Consider the following 24,877-nt stretch of genomic DNA (forward strand, 5'->3'; position numbering starts at 1 on the left):
TTTTTTTAAGGTTTTTTTTTTTTTTTTTTTTTTTTTTTTTTTTTTTTTTTTTTTTTGGTGGAGGGGGGTGGGGGAATTATCAAGTGAAGTTGGTGAACCCTTATAAATATGGGCTTTGCCCCTGATTTTTTAATTTTTTTTCCTAATATAATCAGTTTATATAAGAGTTTTATTTTTTATTTTTTTAAAGAGAGGTATTAAAGTATTGATTGGTTTCGCACGTGTCATACTCATGTCAATTGCCTAGCGCCGAATTTTAGATGCTGGCCCACGCCTGAGAGAGAGGGAGTTCCACTTTTTGCCTCGTTAAATTTAATTAATTTATTGCCCCCACTTGGCCACAGCATTTTACCATGATGCCACCTGAGGCCCACAACAGGCAGTTTGGTAGGGGGGCAAATCTGTAGATTCGTGGGACATACAAGGGTACATCGGAAATACAAATTGCAACTCTGACATGGGACGGTGCTGTAGCTGGGGCGGTTACCTAGTCAAGAACGCAACCAGCTGAGTCGGCCTAACACCCATTTTCCAATTTCTTTTCTTTCTTTTTTTATATTTATTTTATGTTTTAATAGAAAATTATAGGGCTATAAACTTTTGAGTAATCATAAACTATTTTACAAGTTATTGATGTGATTAATTTGTACTAATTTGAAACTAAATTTATTATTAATATAATATTTTTACTTATCAATAACCACTCATCACATCAGCTATTTGTAAAAATAGTTTATTACCTTACCATATTTCTAAACTTTTGTATAAATTTTTTTTACAAATGGTTGATATGGTAAGTAGTTACTGGTAATTAAAAAATTGAAGTTAGTAATGAGCTTAGATGAAAACTAATAAAAATATTGTAAAAATTGATGTCATAACAACAAATGGTAAAAATGTTGTAAACCAAGTTAGGTATGTGCCATTACTTTTTATTTTTTTATAAATAATTTCAAATTTTGTTAAAGGAAAATCCCTTTTGGCCCCAAAGTCTTTAATAATCATTATTTTTACCCTAATGATTCATACTTTTTTTTGTTACATGTATATAAATTGTGCTACGTGTTTATGCTGTGCCCATTGGTGTTGTTCTACTTTATTTTAATTTTTCTTACTTTTTATTATTATAGTTTTGTCACTTTATCCTTATTCGAAGACTCCAAAGTTTGATTTACAAGCTTAGGACTTCATTTTTGTTTCAAAGTCTTGAAAGAGGGATAAAGTGCTAAAATTATTGTGAAAGGGATAATTTAAATTAACAAATGTGCAATGTATCACGGGCTATGATTGTCTCTTTTTCTTAATTTTTGGAGGACTTTTGTAAACCTTAAGCCTTACTTTCTAAGGTGGAGAGGAAAAAACAGGGATTTGATATGCCAACCAATTCTAATTTAAAGGGTGTTTTATAATTTATTAAGCCAATTTGATTTGCCAATCAACTGTGCTTGGTCTTTAAGCTTGAATTGACTCAAGCAATATCAAGCTAGATGAAAGTTCAAACATCTAATCGCTCAGCTCAACTTAGCTCATTTTAATCCTATGTAATATTACATATTTTGAAAAAATTTACATTTTTAAAATTAAATTTCAAACCAAAATAATTTGAGTTAATGGTAACTAATCAAATTGGTTAAATGATACCAGAAATTAAGAAAAATAAAACTAAAATAATCAACTTCAAGAACTATAATATATATGTAATCTCTAATCTTTAATATATACTAACCTCATCATATGCGCTCTGCACGTGCAATGAGGGTCTTTTTTTTATGTTGAGTTTAATGTAATTTTTCAATTTGAATTTATCTTAGTGAGGTTACACCAAAAGGAATTTTTAAGAAATTTAAATTTAGGATTTGAAATAGAATAAACTATGGGTTTAGTGTGTACTAGTATTTTAGAAAAAAAAAATGTATCAAACATATGTGAGATATATTTAAATGAGAAGTGCTACGTCCACAACATTTTTACAAAAAATTATAGGTGGTTAGTTGTTATTGGTTCAAATTTGAATTTAATACTAAGATTACTTTTTTGCCTCAACAATAGTAACCAATAACAACCTGCTACTTATGATTTGTTATAAAAACATTATGGACACATTATTTCTCATATTTAAATAGAGAGTGTGCTAATTTTTAGAAAAAAGGTTTGTCTGGTATTTTTTTTTTTTGAATTTTGTTAAATTAAAATTTAACCCCAATTTTTATTTTTTAAGAATAAGGATTATTTAATTAGATTAGGAGTATTTTTGATATTTTTTGAAACCATTGCTGACTTTTTAAATCCTCTTAATAAGAAAATTCTTAGGTACTTCTAAAGTATGAAGAAATAGTGTTCCTTACTCTCACATTCATAGTGGACTTCACCATGAATTTAATGAGTAGATCCCATCATTTTTTTTTTTTTGAGAAACAAACGCACACACACACACATATATATATAGGGAAGGAGATAAGATAAGGGAATATACTCAAATCCAACACTAAAACTGCATGCGAGTGGATCCCACCATAAATGTGAGAGAAAGGAATATCTAAGAATTACTCACTTTTAATAGATAGAGATAAATCCAAAAACGTTTGACTTTTGAACTTTGGTTAACTTCATAATATTTTGTCACATAAACTTTTAATGCCTCATAATTTACAATTTTGCACATCATGATTCTATTATACAATTTTGCACATCATGATTCTATTATATTTTTTAAAACTAATTTTAAATTACCATTTTTTTAATTTAAACCATTCATTAAAATCTTACCAAATTATATTTTCTTTAAACAGTAGAACATATAGTTCCTTATAGATAGACAATCATAATTAATGCATAATAACGCATCAAAAATAAATAAATACATATTAATAACTACCATATTTATTAAATTTTATATTTAGTCAACAAATAAATAAAAGATAGAAAATTTTGTTTGCTAAACTTTCCTATGCATTGCATTGGTGAGAAAGGCATATCACAAAACCTTTTTTTTTTTTAATAGGACATATCCCAAAACCTTGAAACTTGTAAGAGGTTGTTATAATTTACATTCAAAATTTTTTTTTATTTAATAATTACTACTGCTCATTTAAGTTATTCTTTTATTGAAACTTAAAAAGTTGGAAAGGGAAATGGGTTGTAGTTTAATTGGCACTCCCCTATTCTTTTTTTATTTTTATTATTATTAATTAAGATAGCTAATAACAACCTATATTAATTTATCATCACAAAAGAAGGGGTGAGATTTTTTTAGAAACAAGAATAAGACAGTAGTGTGGCCTCATTATAGCAGTCTTGATTAGATGGTGGTTTCATAGATAAATTTTAAATTGGAAAAATAAAGTGGAAGGTGGGATTAAAAATAAAATGAATTGAGAATTAAAGGGAAAAAAAAAAAAGTAGAATAAGAAATTTAGGGTTCAAACTCAACCTACACCAAAAATTGATTGGTATCTTAATCTAAGGATAAAGAGTTATCATCATGAACATATGCTATAGGTTGAAATTCTCAAATAAATAAACAGAAAAAAGGAAAAAAAAATTACATTCATTTTTTTTTTCTTTCCATTTTTGCCCAATTGACCTGAAGGACATGCTGCTATTCTGAGTAATGAATTCATGCACTTTGCTCTGTTTTCGTGACAGAGCCAAGTGCATGACGTAAAAAAAATGAAAGGCCAGTTAACCAGACTGAAAATTAAGAGTCCGTTTGGTATATGTGTTTAAAAATTAAAAATTATTATTTGAAAGCATTTGTGAAAATATAGGTGAAAAAGTGTGTGAAAATACATATAATATTGTTTAAAAACTAAAAAAAATTGTTTAAAAACATAAACTAAACACCCTTAATTAACACAAACCAATAAAAAATATAAAAATATAAAAATTTTAAAAGAGCTAATCATGGACATTAAAAGATAACAAATTCAAATTAACAATAATCGAGCCAAAAAATAAAAATAAAAATAAAACCCATCCCATTCCAATTACTAACAAATACAGAAAAATTAAAAAGGAAAAAAAGAAAAGGGAAAAACCCTCTGTCTACATATGAACAGCTAGCCAGCTCTCTCAAATTTTCATAACCTCTCTCACTCTGTCGCTCAACAATAAAAGGGACCTCTTCCCTTTCCCACTCTGTCTTTCCTTCTCATTTTTTATCCTTTTCGCTTCGCAACACCTCTCTCCCTCTTTGGATTGAGACATCACATAACACATTTTCACATTCCAGACCCATCTCTTTCCTTCTTTAGCACTCTTCTCTCTTCTTCCTCTCCCTTTTATTCTATATATTATAAGTCACAGAATCCCACGCATACACACACACACACACACACACACACAAGAAAAACAAGAACTAAAGGATCACATATAATAAAATAAAAAAATGGGGTTCTCTTATCTGGGTTGTCTTGTAATGGTTTGTTGTTTACAACTTGGGGTTCTTGTTTCTGGGTCAACCAAGAATTTGCCAATTATCCACTTTGATGAAGGGTATACTCATCTCTTTGGTGAGGATAATCTGGTTGTAGTTAGAGATGGCAAATCGGTTCATCTTTCTCTGGATGAAAGGACAGGTTGTTTGTTGGACTTTTTACATAGTTTTGGCGTGTTATATGGTTTTGATTGTTTCTTCTTCTTCTTTTTTGGCCTTTTGAAGCTTTGACTGATTCTTTGGCTTTTTGGTGGTGTATAGGCTCTGGATTTGTGTCACAGGACCTTTACCTTCATGGCTTTTTCAGTGCTTCCATTAAGTTGCCTGCTGATTACACAGCTGGTGTTGTTGTTGCGTTCTATGTGAGTTATCATATTCCATTATCTCATTCAAAAATACCCTGAAATTGTTTTTACTTTTTTATTTCGTTTGTCTCCTAATCTGTGAAGATTATGTTTAAAGTTAGATTATTTAAGAATTTTAAGCAAAACCCAGATTTTATTTTTTGTTTTGGGATTGATTTACAAGGTTTTTAAGTGTAAAGATGGTTCTTTTTATATTCAAGCTGAATAACCTCATTAACCAGAGCAGGGTGGTTTTTTTGTTAAAGCCAACATGGGTTTCTCTTTAATCTGTTTTTATTTTCATCTCAAGGTCATTAATAACAGACCAAGTTCAAATTTTGGGATCAAAGTGATAACACTCAGTGGAGAATTTATTACTAGATTGTCACTTCCAGTGCATATAACAAAGTTTTTTTTGAAGTTGGAAGATTTTGTTAAGTTTTTTTTGAAGTTGGAAGATTTTGTTAAAAGTTTGAACCAGCAAAGTCATTTGCTTTTCTTATTCAAGTTTATATTGTGATTACAGATGTCAAATGGTGATATGTTTGAGAAGAACCATGATGAAATCGATTTTGAGTTTTTGGGTAACATCAGAGGCAAAGATTGGAGGATTCAGACCAATATTTATGGCAATGGAAGTACCAACGTTGGCAGAGAAGAGAGATACAATCTCTGGTTCGACCCCGCAGAAGATTACCATCAATACAGCATTCTCTGGACTGATTCTCAAATCATGTAAGCATAAATCATCAATACCCCACACACCATTTTTGGTTTCTCTTTCGTTTTTTTACACAATTTTAGATTTGTATGACCTTTTTAGATATCTTCTCTGACAAACAAAAGCTTTTTATGAGTTGGTTTTTACATTTATTCACTAATAGTTTCGTATTGTGAAGTGTTGAAAATGCTTTTTTAGATGTTTGATGTGTTTGTTGCGCCTATGCTCTCTTCTCTGCTACAGAAATCAGAATCTGCTTTGGTTTTATTCTTTTTTCCTTCAATTACTAGATGCCCCTGTTTCATCAAACTTATGTTTCTTTTAATAGCATTACTTATTGATCAAGTTGATGCACAGTTTGGTTACTTAAAGAGGTCAATGACAGATCAGAAGCTTTGAATTGTAGATTTTGTAACTTTATATGTTTTGATGTGATCGACCCAAAATCCACTTATTTGGTGTGAATTTATAGAATAGGGAATCAAAAGATCCAATAATTTTGTCTGGTTAGATTCAAATTTTATATATTTTTCTTTCTTAGTTATCTCAGCAACTAGTTCGAGGGTAAGTTTTTGTAATTTAGCTGGAGCATTCTCATACCTCTGTAATTAGAAATTTCAACTTTTCCTTATATACTAATAATAGTTTATAAAAGTTTTTGTCAAAAAAAAAAAAAAAAAGTTTGTAAAAGTTCACGCTTTTGTTTTGTATGTATCATACCTCTCTACTTTTAATTTTTCATCTATTGTTATAAAATATATATTAAATAAGATAATATTATATCTTAACAGTTAAAAATTAAGTATGGTACATACCAAAAAAAAGTTGCATACTGTGGAATATATTAATCAGTCTAGTGTCTGTTTGGATTTTTGAAAATTGATAATATCCTTCTTGTGTCTGTTTTTTCATTGCAGATTTTATGTAGACAATGTTCCCATTAGAGAGTTTAAGAGAACAGAATCTATGGGTGGTGACTTCCCTTCTAAGCCAATGACTTTGTATGCCACAATATGGGATGGTTCTGATTGGGCTACCAATGGAGGCAAATACAGAGTAAACTACAAATATGCCCCCTACATTGCGGAATTCTCCGATCTTGTCCTTCACGGCTGTGCAGTTGATCCCATTGAACATATGGCAAGGTGTGACAATGCTGAAGGTTCTGAAGGAATTCCTACTGGTGTCACACGGGTGCAAAGAATTAAAATGGAGGGTTTTAGAAAGAAGCACATGACATATTCTTATTGCTATGATCACATTCGGTACAAAGTTCCCCCATCTGAGTGTGTGATTAATCCCCAAGAAGCTGAGAGACTCAGGACATTTGACCCTGTTACATTTGGAAATGGCCGACGCCACCATAGTAAACGACACCACCATAGCCGAATAAGCCAGGCCAAGGTTACTTCTTCCATTTGAGAAGGCTGCTGCAACATTTATTTTGTCATGCGGACATTATTGTCATCTTGATTCCCTTTCTGCTTGATATAGCTGGGTCAGTTTTTTTGTGTATAAAGAGCATAGATTTATTGATGGTGATAAAGAGTATTATATGGTACATGGTGGTGGGTATGTGTATAGTTCATACCTTTAGGTTCTCCCAGTTATTTTATCATTTATGATGGATGTCTTTACATATTGAATTTGGAAATGATTTCTGTAACTTAATAGGCATACCCGTCATGGGTTCAATAAATATCTAGTATATGGAGTTACTATTATATGTTTGTGTTAGGTGGTGTTTCCTGTTGTTTATTGCATTACTATTGTTTAACTATGATAGTCAAGTATGTTTTATGTTATTTTAATCATTCCCTTGAATAGTACTATTATTATAGTCCAAGAAAGAACCTTGAGCATGTCGAACTTGTTTTTATATGTGTAATTTTCAAAATTCAGGCCCGTTGGTCTGTGTGTCATTTTCCTAAGGCCAGAGTTGTCATCTTCAGAGGGCAATTTTTGTCAATGGCAAGTGGAATCCCATGTCAGTTGAATGTGACAAATGGTGAAACAGAAGTGGTACAAATGGCAGTATGTTAAGGCCTTCAGATCACAGTAAAACAAAAGTTTAACCAAGGCCTGAAACAAAGGGATTCTCGGTTTCAAAGTTGGCTTTGAACTTTGTAGAGGGGAGGAGACAGTACGGTGGGTCTCCAGGTTATGGATAGGAATTTTTGTTGTTGTTGTTTTCTTTCCTCAGTTCCAAAAAGAAAAGAAAAGCAAAAGAGGGGACTGAAATGATATAAAGAGAGGAAATTTACCTGCAATCTTTGGTAAAGGGCAAGAAAATTTTAAGTTAAGTCAGACAGATTTTATGTGTTGAAGGAAATTTTGTGAATGAAAACTTATAAGAGAACAGATAAACTTTTGTATTGATAAGAATGGTAACTTCATTGTTGGTAATGAAAGGTGTTTTAGTGGAATAACTATTCTGGGCGGTAAAATATGAATAAAACTATGATATATCTTACTCATATAATTATTTTTTAAAAATAAATATCTTTTAAATTTGACATTATTTTTTGTTAAAGAATAGTTATGGAAATAGATTTTTTTTATGATTTTTTATTTTTATAATTGTATGTGCGTATAGAATGTTATATTTTTTGAAACTATTAAATTTTAAAGTTAATACTCTCTTTTTTTTAACCATTATAATATATTAGAATATTAATTCATAATTTAAGAAATTGCTAATTCTAAGGAATAACTATTTTTTATAATAAAAATGCAACTAAATAATCGAATAGCTATTCAACATGTATAATCATTCCATTACACAATCTACCAAACATGTTAAAATCATCCCCCCCTTCCTCTCTCTTTTACAAAAGGTTCGTTTACCTCTAACTCAAAACTCCATCTTGAAAATGAAAAAAAAATAAATAAATAATTGCAAGATTATTTTTCATTGATAAAACACTTTTATGCCACAACTCTAATGTAACAAACTATGAGTGTTTGTCTATTATGGACAAAATTTAGTTACAAAATTGGTTGTAGCTTTAGGATACAAACTCACTCAATAAAATATAACATATTTTGAAAATCTAACCGTTGAATTGCATGTTCTTTATGCTCTTAATACACATGTCAAAATTTGTGTCAATCGAATATTATTTACTATATAATCTATAAACTTATATTTTATGTATAATTATAAATTACAAAAACTTGCAATTTAAAATTTTATTGATGACATAACTATTGATCTTTAATTTTTTTTTGAAATTTTGCAAACATGGAGAATATAAGAAAAAGATGTTATCCAATGGTGAATTTTCAAAATTCACCTCCAATAAAAAGATATTGAGTGAGTTTGTAGCCTAAAACTACAATCGATTTTGTAGCTAAACTTTATCCGCCTATTATTTCACATAGACCAACCAATTTTTCTCCATTACTCACAATTTATCACATCAGAGTACATTGAGACAAAAATTGTGGCACATAAATTCTGTCCATATATATATATTTTTATTTCGGAAACAAGCGAAAAGTTTAAAAAAAAAAAATTGTGAAAGTCATATTACAAACTAACTAAAGGACTCCATTCAACCTATTGTGTAATTTTTTGGGGAATAAGTTACACTTGTATCTTAATTTTTCATCTAATTACAAGTTCTCTCCCCAATCTAGTACGATGTGAATACTCTAATATCATCTAATCCAATAATACATACAAGTGTTACTAAAAAATAAAAATTGGATAGGAACAGAAGTGGCATGAGTTGTGGAAGGCTTTTATTTCAAGCTCAATCCAACTCAATGACCAGTTGAAAAGCTTTCAACCTATGTGACCCAAAAACACTAAAAGCAAAAACATTAAGCTAAATTTTCCAGTTTGGGGGACCAGATAAAATGCGGCAAGCTAATGATGGAGACTAAAAGAACATTGCTTTTCATAATATTCTTCTTCTAATTTAACAACCAGACCACACTTGCAGCTCTCTTTCATTACTGGTTCTTTTTTTTTTCTTTTTTTCATTATTCTTTCATTGCTAGTCACTAGCTTAATTGCTAAGCAATGTACATAATTTAGGTCTGATAATGGCCCATTGTCATATAATTACCTTTTAGACTCATTTACAACATACCAGTGTTTCAATGCCAAAACAAATAAATAAGCAGTAATTGTTAAAAAATAATAATTTAAAGCATAGAAAAATAAAAGAATCCTCACAAATTGCTCTCTGGCTAGATATTGAGGATGGAGACTGAACTATCTTTTTCATAATCATCTTCTTCAAATTTAAAAACCATAGCAGACTTGTAGTTCTAGTTGTAGCTCTCTCTCTCTCTCTCGGGATATATATTGATAGATGATGTATCTAAAATCTTGCACTCTCTTTTACTATATAAGAATTTTTACTATAAAAAAAAAAACTGCAAGAAGTCAAGAACAAAACTCACTCATCAATTCAAAAGGAATAAAAATGGTACAAATAATTGCCTTGTCAAATTGCAAAGGCATGTTTTTTTTTAAAAATAACACTATTTATACATTATTGTCATTCAGGTCAATTCAGATTGTTATTTGGAAACAGCTGTTTGCAAATGTTAGCTATATTTTTAGTACTAGTATACTTGGACTTGGTCAACGCTACATTAAGCAATCAAAAAACAAAATTCAATGAGTTGTGCCCACTTCGGAGTTGTTGGGCTTAGTTTTGGGCTTAGGCTTATAGATTAAAAGATTGTTTGGCATCGAAAATAGTAGTTGGTTTTACATTCTGGCATCATGTGCATTCTGGTTCTGGGTGGCTTCTTGAATTCTTCTAGTGGAAGCAACTAGTATTTTATAACCAAACACAGAATAATGCCACAAAAGCACTGAGAAAATAAAAATATTCAGAATGAAAACTTATTCACTTGGGACCTTAAATAAAACAAAGACTAAATCAATCAATATATATATATATATATATATATATATATATATATATATATATATATATATATATATGCGGTATAAAATTAGAGGTTGGTTCAGATTCTTGGCCAGTCATTTTTGGCTGACTTTGATGCTGCATGTGTTGCCAACTTATTAAACAAATGTTGTTGAACAAGATCCTTACTGTCTTGGACTACTAAAACATCTGCGTATCAATCTGATTATCTGACACAACCAAAAATGTCTGTAGCATTATGTTGTCCTGTAAACTTATAATTATCACACATTAATTAAACAATGTTTACCAAACTTTCACATGTCATATGAAAACGTTGCGTTTGTAATTTTGTATATCCCCCCACCCCGTTTTCTTTTTTGATTTCTTTATAACGGCTGGCTTATAAGTTAGTAGATGATTATGGGAATCTTTTAAGGACAGGATTTGATTCATTTTTTGATGAAAACCAAAAAAAAGTAGTAAGGGCAACCAAAGTGGCTTTCTTATTCGAACGTTACTATAGTATCATCTTAGCCACTAAATTTAAACTTACAAGTAAAAGAGCAATAAGTTATAACTGTTATCCGAACCCCTCTTCATGTTTGAAAAAAAAAAAAATGATCCGTGAAGAAGGTTATTTAATACTAGAAGTCAACTTTCAACGCGTGTAAAATTGTCTTTATGAGTTCAACCATGAATTGAAATTCAATGAGCACGAAATTTAGTGGACTTAAAATTCATAGTTCTGAACTCTGAAGGAAGATGTTGAATATATATTTTTTGTAATGATGACCATGAAAACCCTACACTCACAGGTACTTTGATGATGCTTCTTTTACACCAAAACTCACACTAGTTCTTAGCCCACAAACAATATAAATTAAAGCCAAAAAAAGCAAAGCAAAATCACGTAGAAAAAGAGAAAAGGAAATGCGTATACGTTTGGTTGTTGTTTAAAGATCTCAATTTCTACTATGCTTCCAATTTTGTGTGGCCACTCTATACAAAATTGGTTGTAACATAAGGTTACAATTTTGCTCAATATCTTTTTATTATAAGTGAATTTTGATAAATCCACTATTGGATTATATTTTTTTCTTATATCCTTTATGCTTACAAAATTTTTAGAAAATTAAAAATTAATAGGCATGTCATCAATAAATTATTTAAAATTATACATAAAATATAATCGTATAAATCATATAATATATAATATTTGATTGGTACAAAATTTAACATGTTTATTAAGAGCGTAAAAAGCATGCAATTCAACGGTTAAATTTTTGAAATTTATAGTAATGTTAATGATGTCGAATAAGGTTGTAGCTTTATGCTACAACTAATTTTGTGGATAAACTCTATCCATTGATGAAGTTATTACAGATAACTAAATGCACATCACCTGCCAACCTGCTTTCAAGTTTCAACTGGAAATGGATATAGTCAGCAATGAAAATGAGATGCTTTCAACTTCATTTATTTTGAACCACATGACTTCAGTAGATATCTATATGCACTTTTCATCATCATTGAATTCATGTTTGGTTCTTATCAAAGCCCCCTTTTTTGGTTCAGCTTTTTTTTATTATTAGTAAGTTACACTTGTATGATGCAAGTTGCATAAGATGAATCTACATCCGTGACCTCACCAATGAAAGGGCAAAAAAAAAGTGTTTTTCAAGCTAGAGTTCATTGCCTTTAATGGTTTGCACCTTTTAGGACGTGAATCTGTCATGATCTTCAACTAGACTTCATTGGCTTTAATGGGTTACAACTATTTGGCCATGAATCTGTCCTGTTCTTTATAAGGAATTTAAAGGAAGAGTCTTTAGCAGTGGGTTTTTGGGCCATAATAATTGCTTGCTCAACTTTTAGTGGATTCTTGCAACTATGAGAGGTATCTGAGTCCATCAAACTTTGCCAGCCTTAAAACCTGAACCTCTTCAGATAAAGGTCACTCGCAACATTTTCCAGGTATCAAGCTACAAGAAGGTAGCAAGTAGTAACCAGTTTTTGGACATCTTTATACTTAGGCAAGATGGTTAATTCCCTAAAAAGAGAGTTATAAAAAACTGAAGAGTAGGGCTGGATTTATCAATAGATATGCCTAAACATGGGGTTTAAAATTCATTAGGGTTTTGTGTGGATTTGAAGATTTAAACTCAAGACATTTGAAGAATAGATGTTAGTATAAATTGGTTGATATAAATTTAACAAATACATGATGATTACAGTTTTGAAGATTTTACTTAAGACAAAAACACTTGATATATTATAGATCTGAAATGACTTATCATACCTGATCTATTTAAATCCACAAATTGATAAAGCTCAAATTCATACATAAATTTCATATGAAAAACTTGCTACATTATATTCTATTAAAGTAAAATTTATATTAGAAATTTTAAATAAACCAACAACTATGAACGTATATAATAGAGAACACTCACTCTTTCAAAAAGTTACCTAATGTACAGCAATCTTTTCAATTATTTTGGTTGAAGGTAAAACACTCTTTTATGCAATAGAAATAATATATATCCTACTATTTAACCTTGAAGCATGTGATCTCAAGCCACAACAGAAAGCCATGGTGACAGTGAGTCCAATGATTGCAAAACCTACCAAAATAAGAGTGATATTTAGGAGGCAGAAAAGGGGGAAACGGCTACCCACTTGGGGGGTGTTGGACCAAGGTGGGCGTTTGGGCAGGAAAGTAGATGGTCATGGATGGTATCTAGCAATGAAATAGAATTTTGTTATGCAATTCTACAAGAAAATTTCATGAATTATTGCCAATGCTAAATCAAATGATCATCAAAGTGTTTATGCATCCAAGGCAAGTTACACCATGTCATGGTATGATTTGAAGCATGAAAACTGCTTTCAACATACAGATGCTTCAAGAGGCCTGAGCCAGATCCAAGAATTAATTTAATTGGAAAAATGGCAAGTACAAAGCACAAAATTCAAAGTATAAAAGAAGATTACAAGTACAGAGTCCGCATTTTTAGCCTTATTACATATCATAATGTGTCACATTGCTTTGGTACCGATGTGTGTGATATTGAACCCTCAATTCTGGGATTCAGCTTCTCTTCTTTCTATCTGTTTAATAAAATTGCGGACAATCGTCTTGCCTTCAGTGCTTATAATGCTTTCTGGATGGAACTGAACCCCCTGCAATTTCAAACCACGTTGATTGTAGCAGGTTACTAATTCAGCAAGAAATAATAGCAATTACTAATCTGAAGATTATAATTGCAGTGACTGAAAGAAAATGACCGTTATATAAAAAATAATGAGAAAGGCAAATACTTAAAATAGTTACTGATTTTTTTTATTATTTATTCTTTACACTCCAAATTGTTTTCTAGAACTATCCTGCTAGATCACCATAGTTATAAAATGCTGCTACAACAAGATTTCTTTATATGACCCAACATTGTGCATGTGCAGCAGCGTTGAGGTGAATATTAGAAAACATTCCATAAGGGGCAGTTTTGTGCTACAGTAGATAGCAAAACATTATTGGTTTATAATTTCATTCAGGATATATCATATGCACATCAGATAGCAAAACTATGTTGAATCCTTTAAATGTATTTGTGTTGAACACAAACCTTCCCCAAATGTTTAATTCAAATATTGAATCTGATTTGTCACAAAGATTCAATCTTGTGTGTCCCTATAATCACAAAGAAAAAGCTTTGGGAGTATACTGTCATTAAATTTTTTACTTAAAAAAAAAAAGAATAGTATCATTAAATTCACTACACTTTCTCCCTCCGCAGATTCCATTTGCATTAAGGTGGATTGAGATTAGAAATGCACCCAATTTGCAGTTAATAGCAACCGATTTCAATAACCCATACTCAACTTTCTCCAATAACATCATCTACCAAATGACCTAATCTTGATTCGAGAACCCCCCTCAACCACCCCCAAAAAAAAAATTATGGATTATAGAGTTGTTCATCATTCTCAATTATGGCTTAAAGAGTTAAACTAGTCAATGATTTTTCAGAGGTAAAAACAACTCACACCTGTAAAGTTTTGTTTCGACCTATGACTCTCACCTTCACCACTTTTTATGGTGAGAGGAACTGTCATTTGTTCCATAGGCTAGTGGCAAGTTAAAATCACAAATATCTCTCCATGTTTTTATAGGAGTTCCAAGAGTGAAAAGAAAATAAATCCATTATGACCTCCATTTGTACCTTGGTGTCTGTATCCTTTAGCAACCTCATTAGGAAAGAGCATATGCTGGTTTGGGTAAGGGATTCTCATATAATGCGGGCTCCTATATTGAAAAATCAGCCTTCTTTTTCTTGGAGTAACCTAAAAACCAAATTTTCTAGATCCACACACAACCTAGAAAATTGGAGAAACCCAAAGACCCACAAGAAAACCGACAACAACCCACAAGAAAACCCATCCACCATTGCATGCAACAGAGATAGATCCCCACCGCAAGTTGACATCATGAAAGGCCCTAGGCACACTGGAGACTTCAACAGATAGATCCCCACCATGACATTGACAGCACCAAGAAACCCAGAGATCCATGCATGTTAGAGACTTCACCGTGTTAGAATTATGATTAAGTAATTATATTTCACAATTTCCTAATAGCTTAAGCTTTTGAAAGAATTGGCAATTTAACATGGTATCAGAGTAGGAGATTCCAAGTTCGATTCCTATCTTCGCTCTACCTTCCATTTAAAATGTTAAAAATCCCACATGTTGGGCCTCACTTAGTAAGGAGTTTAGGCCCACACGTGAGGAAAAGTATTAAATTATGGTTAAGTAATTAAATTCACAATTTCTTAATAGTTTAAGCTTTTGGGAGAATTAGTAATTTATCGCTCACCATTCAGAGCCCTAAGGGTCTATGCGAGAAAGAGAGAAGAGAGTGGGGCTTTGTGCGTGCATGAGTTTTGAAAACGATTTACAAAAAAAAAAACAAAAACAAAAATGTTGTAAATCATTTTATAACTTTTTTCCATTGTGTTTTCCCAGTCAACCAAAAATATTTTCAGTTTGACCAAGGTTTTACAATGAAACCAACACCCAAATATGATGAAAATGTTTCCAGAAAAAACTTTACAACAAAACAAACACAGCCTAAGTGCTCCTACCAGTTACAAATTTGGGTCTTCTGATAGGTGCTTCACAGGTTTTGCTTCATATATACCTTTAAACTCTTTTGTTATCCTAACCCAACTTTGCTTGAAGAAGGGAGTCATGGTAGTGTAGGTTAGATTTGCAGGATGAGAAAAAAGCACGCATTTGAAGAGCCTAAAGGAACCCACACTAAGCACTTTCAAGTGACAGAAAACCTCTTCGATGGCTAGAGAAAACTACTCTTTTTGAAATTCTAAGACTAAGGATCTGGGTATTATGCCAACTAAGAGGCAAAGAAACTAATTAAGAAACCTTTTTGGTCCAGGTTTAAGTGTCCACAGAAGTTGTTTGAACCTTAAGAGCTTTTAAATCTTATTACAAATAGGGTTTCATGTGTAGGGATAATTTGTTTCATCCAAGTGTCAAAATTAGTTGTCATTAGGGTTTTCTGCTTTTTTATAACAGGTTTGTCAATCTTTTGGGACTACTGATTCAGAATTGAGATCTGCAGAGTTTGCTTTGTTCATCTAGTGATATTGAGCACTCTGTTCCTTCTTTATCTTCTCCTCCCATCACTCACTTGTCTTAAATTCCCTTCACCTCTGATCACCATTCACCCATCTCTTCAAACCTTTAGAACCACACTTTACCAACCCAACCATTCCCTCAAAAAAAAAAAAAACTCTAGCAGCTGAAACTAAAAAATCAAGATGTGGTTAATATTTACACCACTGCTCATTGCTTCCCAAAAATTGGCCTTTTCTTGTCTTATTTGACCATAACCCCTTGATCCTAATACATATTTTGAAACCCTAAAAGCCCTATGTTGTTCCAAACCATTAGCCACTAATTCAAAATTTAGTTTCAGCCTTTAGCCTAAAGTCTGATTGATCTTAAAATACCAGCAACCTTTTTTCCTATAGTTCTTTCAACTATAGACTCACAAAACACTTTCACAAGCCCTCCTGGTCATACAACATGTTTTCTAGTAAGAGAGCCCCTAAACTAAACAGCAAAGTTATCAGAACCAAACCGAGCATTAAACCATCAAAGAAGTTGTATGATGGTTTAATAGTTCAACCATTGGATTAATATTTAATTTATTTGAAATATATTAAAGAATACATAAAAAAGAAAAATCAACTATAAAAATGAGATAATATTCAATTTTAACATAAATATACAAGTAAATATGGAAAATTGATATTAATTGAATAATATAGTTCAGAAAAATTATTCATATATAGAATTAAATTTCTTTTTAAATATATAAAATGACTAAACATAGGATACTTGAATAGATATTTTGACTACTTCAAGTTTAAAAGCAAAAGACTTAAAAGCCCATAAATGAAAGTGCACAATTGAAGGAAGGCATGGTTTTTTGGTTAAAATAGCATAACACTAAACAAAGAAAAAAGGGATAAAGAAGTTCGAGTAAAACTGTGTGGTCCAGTATTTTTGTAAAAATGCTGGGTTTTTTTCACAGTTTAATCTCTCTCTTTTTTTCTTTTTCTTTTTTAATTTTTTTGCAAATGAAGTATATTCTTCAACTGACCCAAAATTTTGCATGCCCAACAGTACCCAGCATCAATATAGACACCCCCTCAGAGAATCCTGCAATAATCTACATTGGTGCAGCGGGAATCCTATTTGGGGAACAGAGGACCAGGTGTTGGGATATTAATACATAAAGGAAGCACTTCCAATTTAACACATTGGACGGGTGTTTGACAACCTAAAAGGCTGGTTTAGTTTGATTTTGAATCAATCCTTAAAATCAAATCAACTTTGAACTAGTTTAAGTTTTTATGCAATATGTCTAAACTCAGTCTTTAATTTAAAGTTATGTTTGGTTTATCTAACTAAATATACTGCAATTAGTTTCTAAAGCACATACATACACACAAATACACAACAATAAATATAGCTGTATATGAAACTAAATACATAATTGAAATTTAATTTTAATGTCCTGAAGATGTTCACTCAGGAAAGAATAAAGATAGGTTTGCTTTGATATTAAAAAAGAGATAGGTAAGAAAATGTGAAACTTTTTTTGGGTGCTTTGGTTGGGGGAAAGGGGGGGGGGGGGGGTTAATTTCACATTTTGACCTTGGTGAATAGCTAGAAAGGGAGGGGAAATGGGGAAAACAAAGCCTTTGGCTTTGGTGAAGAAAGAACCATGATCACTTTATTGTTAGTTGTAGAAAGTAGGTCAACAAAAAGTTAGTAAGTGATTGGGTGTTGGAAGGGAAGAGGGGACAATTAAATTTCATCCTTGGGCAGTAGAGGTGGAGGAAGGGCTTATACATCAACATGAGGGTTATAATTAATTTTTTTGATTAAAAAAATAAGGAGGTTGTAGTTAGAGTTATCCACTGCTAAAATTTGGGTCTATGGCCCATTGGATCATGGACCTAGGGTTATAATCATTTTAGGGGTATCAAGAGATGCACCTGCCCCCCTTCACTCAATCATTGCATATCTACACACACAATTACACCTCACATGTATTCTCTTACCTATGTCTGCCCTGTGCTTCTAAGATTTGTATTCTAAGCAATTAATCATGCACACATAATTAGTGAAAATTTCAATAATTACAACTGATGGATTGCCCATCATCAAAATGGATTTCCATTTAGTCATTTATCACCAGAAATGCATTCTCATTCAAGAAAAAAAAAAAGAGGGGGGGGTGGGGGGACAGTGAAGTCATTTTGCATAATTGGCTCTTCAATGTAAGATAAAATCAGCAGGTTAAGGTGGCATTCTAATGCTAATAATTGTGATAAGGGGGGGAGTGGGTACTTCCAACATGAAGTCCAGAAATTGCTCTAATTAGCCAGTGTTCATTTAAGAACTACTTTCAAGAAATTGCCAGTCCAATTGACAGTCACACTAACTTATGCATAGACAGAACAAAGGTTCAGAACAAAATAAGGCCAACTAATGAAACCTTACTTTATACCAAATAACTCAATCACATTACTACTTTCCAGCCTATTCTGGTTCCGGTATTTGAAGATGAAATGCTTTGGCCTAGTCTAGAAAAATGTTATTATCTTTCCATTTCTAGCAGTATTTCTTCGCACACCAAGAATAAACCAAAAGGAAAAGGTAACAAGGGGGTTGCATATAAAGAGGAAAGTAAATTGCAAGATCACAACTTCACATATTACAATACAATCTTGACTTTTGGAGCTAATAAATAATGTACCTTTACATGTTTATTACCATATATGTAGATTGCAGAAGAATGCTAGAAATTAATTTGCAGTACTTCTCAAAGTGTAGAGGTCATGGTACAAATTTCCGTCCATTTCCACTATCAGAAAGTAATAAATTATAATGACACCTCATATTCTAAGTCCACATATTGGTGTAATAACCGTGTAAGGTGCATTTGCCTAAGCCAATGGAACTTTCACCCTCATCAATTCCTCTCAACATAAAAATTGTCGCCCTCAGCACATAATAAGAGAAAAGGAAGTTTCTCAAAATTTAAAAAAAAAAAAAAAAAAAAAAAAGGTGAAGAGGAAGAACAATATCTTACCTGTAGGTGCTTATATTTCCTGTGACGAGCAGCCATTACCAGTCCATCATCTGTCCATGCTGTAATCACAAGTTCGTCATCAGGAAAACTTTCCTTCTCTATCACAAGGCTGTGATATCTACCAGCAACGAATGGGCTGAAGAGACACAGACCATAAAACACACCAACATCAGTGAAGAGACTCAGTTTCATTTAATCTGTTAGCAAAAAGTGAAGTGTAAATGATGTACAAATATTCTGTTATCTCCATGGAAGAACAAATATTCTCAACTTTTTCCTGTCTTGCACATGGCATTATCAAATTGATTTTATGATTTATATAATCTATAGATCAGCCATGTTCTTGAGGTTCAAAAGTCCATTTCACAAAATTTTCTACCCTAGCTTGTCACATCATCCAGGATAAGATATAATTGAATTGAACCCATTTTAAGCAGTATATATCAAGAGCATTTTGTGACATAATGTCGTATGCAAGACAGGTAATTACATCTAAGCTGCGAAAATGAACTTACAAACAAAAAATAAACAAACTTCAAGCTAGTGGTTCCATATGATGCTAATTTAATGGAAATTTCCATATAGAGTATTTACTGAAAGGTATTGATCACATAAAGTCACTTCAACCCATTTGCAAAAAGATGACCAAATGCATGATGTAAACCAAGTTCAGAAAAAGAAATTGACAAATTCTAAAATTGCTAATTGTTGATAACTTAAAATAGTGCAATCAAGGACACTATATTTAAAAGCAAACAATTGATCCAAAAAATAAATAGTACAAGATTTTAAGGATATGTGGAATAAAGTGTATACTTTGATAACCCAGCAAACAAGCTGTCTTCCTCCTTCTCATCATAATGCACGAGAGAACTCTTCCCATGCATGACACCAGAAGGCGAACGCACAACTTTCCCTGAGAATGGACAAAAACACAAGGTTCCATAAAATGATAATAATATGCCTCACAGTCTCCTCCCCAATCCAAAACCCTTACTTCCATGAGTTGAACCCTAGAACCATAGACCTCTCCCTTTAATTGGGGAAGGTAACAAGTAATACTGGCTACAATGGCCCTTGGTCCACAAGGGATGAGGTACCATCAGCTACAAGGGCCACAAGTCCATAAAGACATAAGGTTTGCATTAGAAACCCAAAAAGAAGTAGTTATCCAGTTTATCAGCCATGACAAAAACAAGACGTAGAAAAGTTGGTACTACATGATTCCCATTTTCTAGTGATTACAGATTTGCATATATTCAGTAATAGCATACAAACTAACATAATCACACATTCAGATGAATAAATCCTACATTGGGATTGCTTATAAGTTTGAAGATATCTAAAAAGACTCACCGCCAAAAGCCTCTCCAATGCATTGCAAACCCATACACACACCAAATAAAGGTACACTAGGTCCAAGTTCCAGTACGGTTTGCAATGATATCCCAGAATCTTGGGGTGTACCTACAAAAAGAAAGTATGGTCTATAAAAATCTTGGTGTGAGTAGTTCCTTTTCCCATTTCTATAGGCCCTGGCCATCAATATTTCAAAACAACACATCCAAAAAATTCTTACCAGGCCCTGGGGATATCAAGATTCCTCTTGGATTCATCCTATAAAAATGGCAGAAAAAGTCACAGACATGATTGGATAATTACATTAGACATGCTATGTATAGCCCATCAGAAATCCCTCACCAATCAAAATACTATCAACATGCATAGATAAGCAAAAACAATAGCAATCCTTACCTTTTCAACTCCTCCACTGTAATCTCATCATTCCGGTAAACTTCAAAGAAACATCCTACCTCTCCCATATACTACAGAATAAAAAATAAAAAAGGCTATTAGACTAAATCTTCATAATGTACAATCAATAATAAAAAGAATCATTATGAGAAATTGTTTAAAAAGCAATAACTTTTGAAGTATATACAACATTATAAATCTTCAAAAAGTAAACTTCTAGTCATATGCAAAACCCCCAAATATATCTATATATAAACCTCTGCAATAAAAATAAGTATTTCAACTGGTTTAGAAGATAGAGAATGGATTACCTAATTTGCAGGGGCGAAAAATGACAAAGGTAAAAGGGACTAATTAACCTTTTCCAGTATTGCTGAGCAAAGGAATCTAAAATCGATTTCAAGTGGAAGAATTAATTAGAGCTTAAACACATTTTTTACGATTTAAAATTTCTCCTTTAATTTTTCTCTTGCCATTTCCTTTTTAATCAATATAAAGTGGGACGGAAATCTTCATTAGATATCTTCTTTTTTCTACATACTCTTAAATTTAATCACAATGGAAAAGCTAAAATAACATTAAACTTTTATATGATTTGTCATATCAAAGTGTTAGAATACCTCCCAGCAGTCTGGAAGATCAACTGCCAAAGAGAATGACATTATAATATAATTTCAATCAACTAGAAAATATAAACCAGAACAGAATAACCAAAAACAGCTTGCTATGATAACAACATGATGCAGCCATGGAAGATTGATATTTGATGTTACTTTAAACTTGGCCTCTTTAATAATTACTTTACGGGCTCCATGTGTGAAGTCCACCAATTGAAGTAAAAGTCATTTGGTTTTAAAGGTCTAGGTATAAGTCTTTTAGAGTTAAAATAGTTTTTTTTCTTTGGGTTTTTATTTATTAATTTCTGCGATCCCTGCTAATTAAGGGTGTTTTGGTAGTTTAGTTGAGTCTAAAATTTTCTAGGAGAACCTAAGATAGGTTCTATTTTCTTTGACCGAAATAAGTCTTTTGTTAGGGTTTTTTTTATTACTAGTAAAACTAAGAGTCCTAAGACTACTAGAAGTCCTAATAACACTAATACAAGAGAAATCCTCATTCCTTATCTTTATTTTAGCTCAATGTACTCAAAAGTGATGGGTTTGATTAGATAAGATTATTTAGTATTTTGAGCATAGAGGCACATAGGCCTTTATGACGTGTGTTCTTTTCTTCCATTCTCTTCTCTCTTTTCTTCTCTCTCTTGTGGTACTGTTCATACAGCCCCGGAACACCATAAAAACCTCTCTCTCTCTTTTCTTCCTTACAACCCCAAATCAACCACTTTCTTTTAGCAACCAAAACCCTAAAACCCCACAAATGTTCTTCTGCCAAGCAGTTATCAAATAACTCATAAAACCACCCTTTAATTCCTAACACAACTCCATATCCCTTTCTTCAACAAGTCTAAATCCTATTTCCACAAATCCTTCTCACCCTAACCCCATAACAACCACAAGTAGACAAATTCCCCTAATTAGGGCTGCGAAACACATTGCACATCGAAGAAATCAATTCATTATACACAAAAATTCTTCAATTCTTGCATAGAAACGTTTTTATCATTCACTTCCATCAAACAAAAAAAAAAAAAATAAAGATGAGACAGTTATGACATGAATTGCACTTCTCTTCCTCAATTTTGTCACCCTATAAACAAAATGTAAACTCTATAAACAAAAATCGTGGACTCAATTATACTACTAAGAAGATACCCTTCACTCAAAAATAAAACATTTGTATCATACATTATCAAAACTTAACCAAACAGCAAAAAAATCAAAAAAAGAATTGAGGACGAACCTGGCAGAGATTGTAGGTGAAACTGTCATAATTGTCAATGACGATAATTGGGCTGTCGGATTTTTTGGTGGAAATAGGAGAATTGGCATTGGATTGGACAGGGACAGAAGTCAATGAAGCTTTTGGAATTGGGACCAACCCACTTCTTGTTTTGAGAGGTAGAGTAGTTGTAGACAATTGGTTTTGGTTCTGATGGTTGTGGTGGGCAAAAAGGCAAGGGTTTTGTTTATGAAGGGTTTTGGGGGTTAAGAAGAGTGAGGGTTTAAGTTGAACCAAAGAGAGTTGAGAAAGCGATAGAGCAGCAGCCATTTCTGTATCTCTATCAAAAACTCTTTCTTTCTCTGAGTGTGTTAGAGAAAGGGACTGAAATTTAAAAAGAAGAAGAAGAAGAAGAAGAAGAAGTGGGTAGTGAGCGGTGGTTGGTGGCTGGTGCAATCAAAAACTGTCTATATCTGATCTGTGTCAGCCTACAACAACCTTGTATGTTACATGTTCAACAGCGTTTCCAATGTGTAAAAATGGTAACAAAAACCCATGTTTTATGCGTGAAATGTTGTCTGGATTTGGCAGATGTTTTCACGAAAATTTCGGACAGAACATAAAAAACAAGAAAGAGGGAGAAAATATTAAAATAGCATTAATTTTCAAACAATATAGTTAGTAGTTCAGTTTTACAAACTATATTTTTTACTAGCATCTCGAGTCTTAAAGAGTCGATTTTGGGGTATAAATCGACTCTTTAATGCTCGATTTTTATGGTCTGTTACTGTTTGATGTGGCATTTTTTCCACGTGGCTACTACTTGGAAATCGTGTCTAAAAGACTCTTTTTACAACCCAAATGAATTTTGCACACCAAAAAAAAAAAAAAAAAAAAAAAAGACCAGGCAGCGAGCTGCCTGGGCTCACGGTGGCCTGGGTCGCGCGCCTAGGCAGCGCGCCCCAGGCCGCGCGACCCGGGCACGCGGTGGCCGGGTCGCGCGCCCGAGCCGCGCGCCTGTGCGGCGCGACCGGCGCGCGCGTGGCCTGGGTCGCACGCCCGGCGGCGCGACCCGGCCGCGCGACCGGGCGCGCGTGGCCGGGTCGCGCGCCCGCGCGCGCGACACCGGGCGCGCGGTGGCCTGGGTCTCGCGCCCGGGTCGCGGCCCGGGCGCGCGACCTAGGCAACCGCGCGCCCAGTCACGCCGCCCGGGCGTGCGACCCAGGCCGGCGCGCGACCCAGGCCACCGCGCGCCCAGGCCGCCCGGCCAGGCAGCGCACTGCCTGGTTTTTTTTTTTTTTGGAGTTAGAGCAAATTTCATTTGGCTTGTAAATCGAGTCTTAGAGACTCGATTTTCAAGTAGTCGCCACGTGGAAAAAATGCCACATCGACGAATGACCATAGAAATCGAGCATTAAAGAGTCGATTTATACCCCCAAAATCGACTCTTTAAGACTCGAGATGCTAGTAAAAAATATAGTTTGTAAAACTGAACTACTAACTATATTGTTTGAAAATTAATGCTATTTTAATATTTTCTCCTATTTTTTGTGTTCCCACATTTGAATTGAGTTTATGTGGCCCTCCACGTGATAATCGTTTCCTTTTATACGACCACGTGACTAACGTTAGAAAGCTTGGAAGACAAACTAGCCTTGTTACACGCGTTTCGCGCGTGCAGCAAGATTTTTTTTTTTTTTTTTTGTGATAGTAGCACAAAAAAAATATCTATAATTTTTATTATATATATAATTTTATTTTAAGAATTTAATTTATAAGTGGATAAATAAATTTAAAAATCAATAGAAGAGTGCCTAATTTTTTAAGCAATGTTTTAGTGGAAGTTAGAATTGTATTTTTACCGTATTGTCCTTTAGTTTTGTCACTACTTAAACATAGACATATATATAGGGGTATTTTAGAACAAAAAAAATTTGATCCAAACAGGAGAAGTCCCTTAAATAGTAATATAGATGAATGAAACATCTTTTTGGGCTAAACTTATTTTTTTGGGGGTAAAATACAATTTTCAGTATTTTGTTTCTAAACTTAACCAAAATCTTATTTTTCATTCCTAAATTAAAATTTTTTTCTCCTTCTCTAAATTATTGAAAAGTTTATCTTTTATTTTTAAATTATTGAAAATATTTTACTTTCTATCCTTTAACTTTAAAAAAATTATTTCTTATCCTTAAACTATTA

The 24,877-nt window shown here is 32.7% G+C and overlaps 2 protein-coding genes across 2 annotated transcripts; one reads left to right on the forward strand and one right to left on the reverse strand.

Moving 5' to 3' along the window:
• The first annotated feature begins 4,081 nt into the window (after positions 1 to 4,081).
• LOC142627977 (putative xyloglucan endotransglucosylase/hydrolase protein 28) lies at positions 4,082 to 7,224 on the forward strand. Its single transcript, XM_075801891.1, has 4 exons — positions 4,082 to 4,577; positions 4,697 to 4,797; positions 5,306 to 5,514; positions 6,418 to 7,224. The coding sequence occupies exons 1-4, from the start codon at positions 4,388 to 4,390 to the stop codon at positions 6,920 to 6,922; spliced, it is 1,005 nt and encodes a 334-aa protein (XP_075658006.1). The 5' UTR covers positions 4,082 to 4,387; the 3' UTR covers positions 6,923 to 7,224.
• Positions 7,225 to 13,172: 5,948 nt separating this feature from the next.
• On the reverse strand, positions 13,173 to 23,327 carry LOC142629659 (anthranilate synthase beta subunit 2, chloroplastic-like). The gene is made up of 7 exons (XM_075803686.1): positions 22,697 to 23,327; positions 20,840 to 20,910; positions 20,664 to 20,701; positions 20,441 to 20,551; positions 19,901 to 20,000; positions 19,085 to 19,220; positions 13,173 to 13,578 (listed from the first exon to the last, which is right to left on the reverse strand). The coding sequence occupies exons 1-7, from the start codon at positions 23,003 to 23,005 to the stop codon at positions 13,474 to 13,476; spliced, it is 870 nt and encodes a 289-aa protein (XP_075659801.1). The 5' UTR covers positions 23,006 to 23,327; the 3' UTR covers positions 13,173 to 13,473.
• Between the last annotated feature and the right edge of the window lie 1,550 nt (positions 23,328 to 24,877).

Source organism: Castanea sativa, chromosome 3 (assembly GCF_040712315.1).
Source record: "Castanea sativa cultivar Marrone di Chiusa Pesio chromosome 3, ASM4071231v1".
NCBI lineage: Eukaryota > Viridiplantae > Streptophyta > Magnoliopsida > Fagales > Fagaceae > Castanea > Castanea sativa.

Coding starts and splice junctions, on each gene's coding strand:
- LOC142629659 (XM_075803686.1), bottom strand. CDS start 23,005: ATGGCTGCTGCTCTATCGCTTTCTCAACTCTCTTTGGTTCAACTTAAA. Junction 20,911..22,696: donor TCACCTACAATCTCTGCCAG/GTTCGTCCTCAA, acceptor TTTATTCTGTAG/TATATGGGAGAGGTAGGATG. Junction 20,552..20,663: donor CTTGATATCCCCAGGGCCTG/GTAAGAATTTTT, acceptor TTCTTTTTGTAG/GTACACCCCAAGATTCTGGG.
- LOC142627977 (XM_075801891.1), top strand. CDS start 4,388: ATGGGGTTCTCTTATCTGGGTTGTCTTGTAATGGTTTGTTGTTTACAA. Junction 4,578..4,696: donor TTCTCTGGATGAAAGGACAG/GTTGTTTGTTGG, acceptor GGTGGTGTATAG/GCTCTGGATTTGTGTCACAG. Junction 5,515..6,417: donor TGGACTGATTCTCAAATCAT/GTAAGCATAAAT, acceptor TTTTCATTGCAG/ATTTTATGTAGACAATGTTC.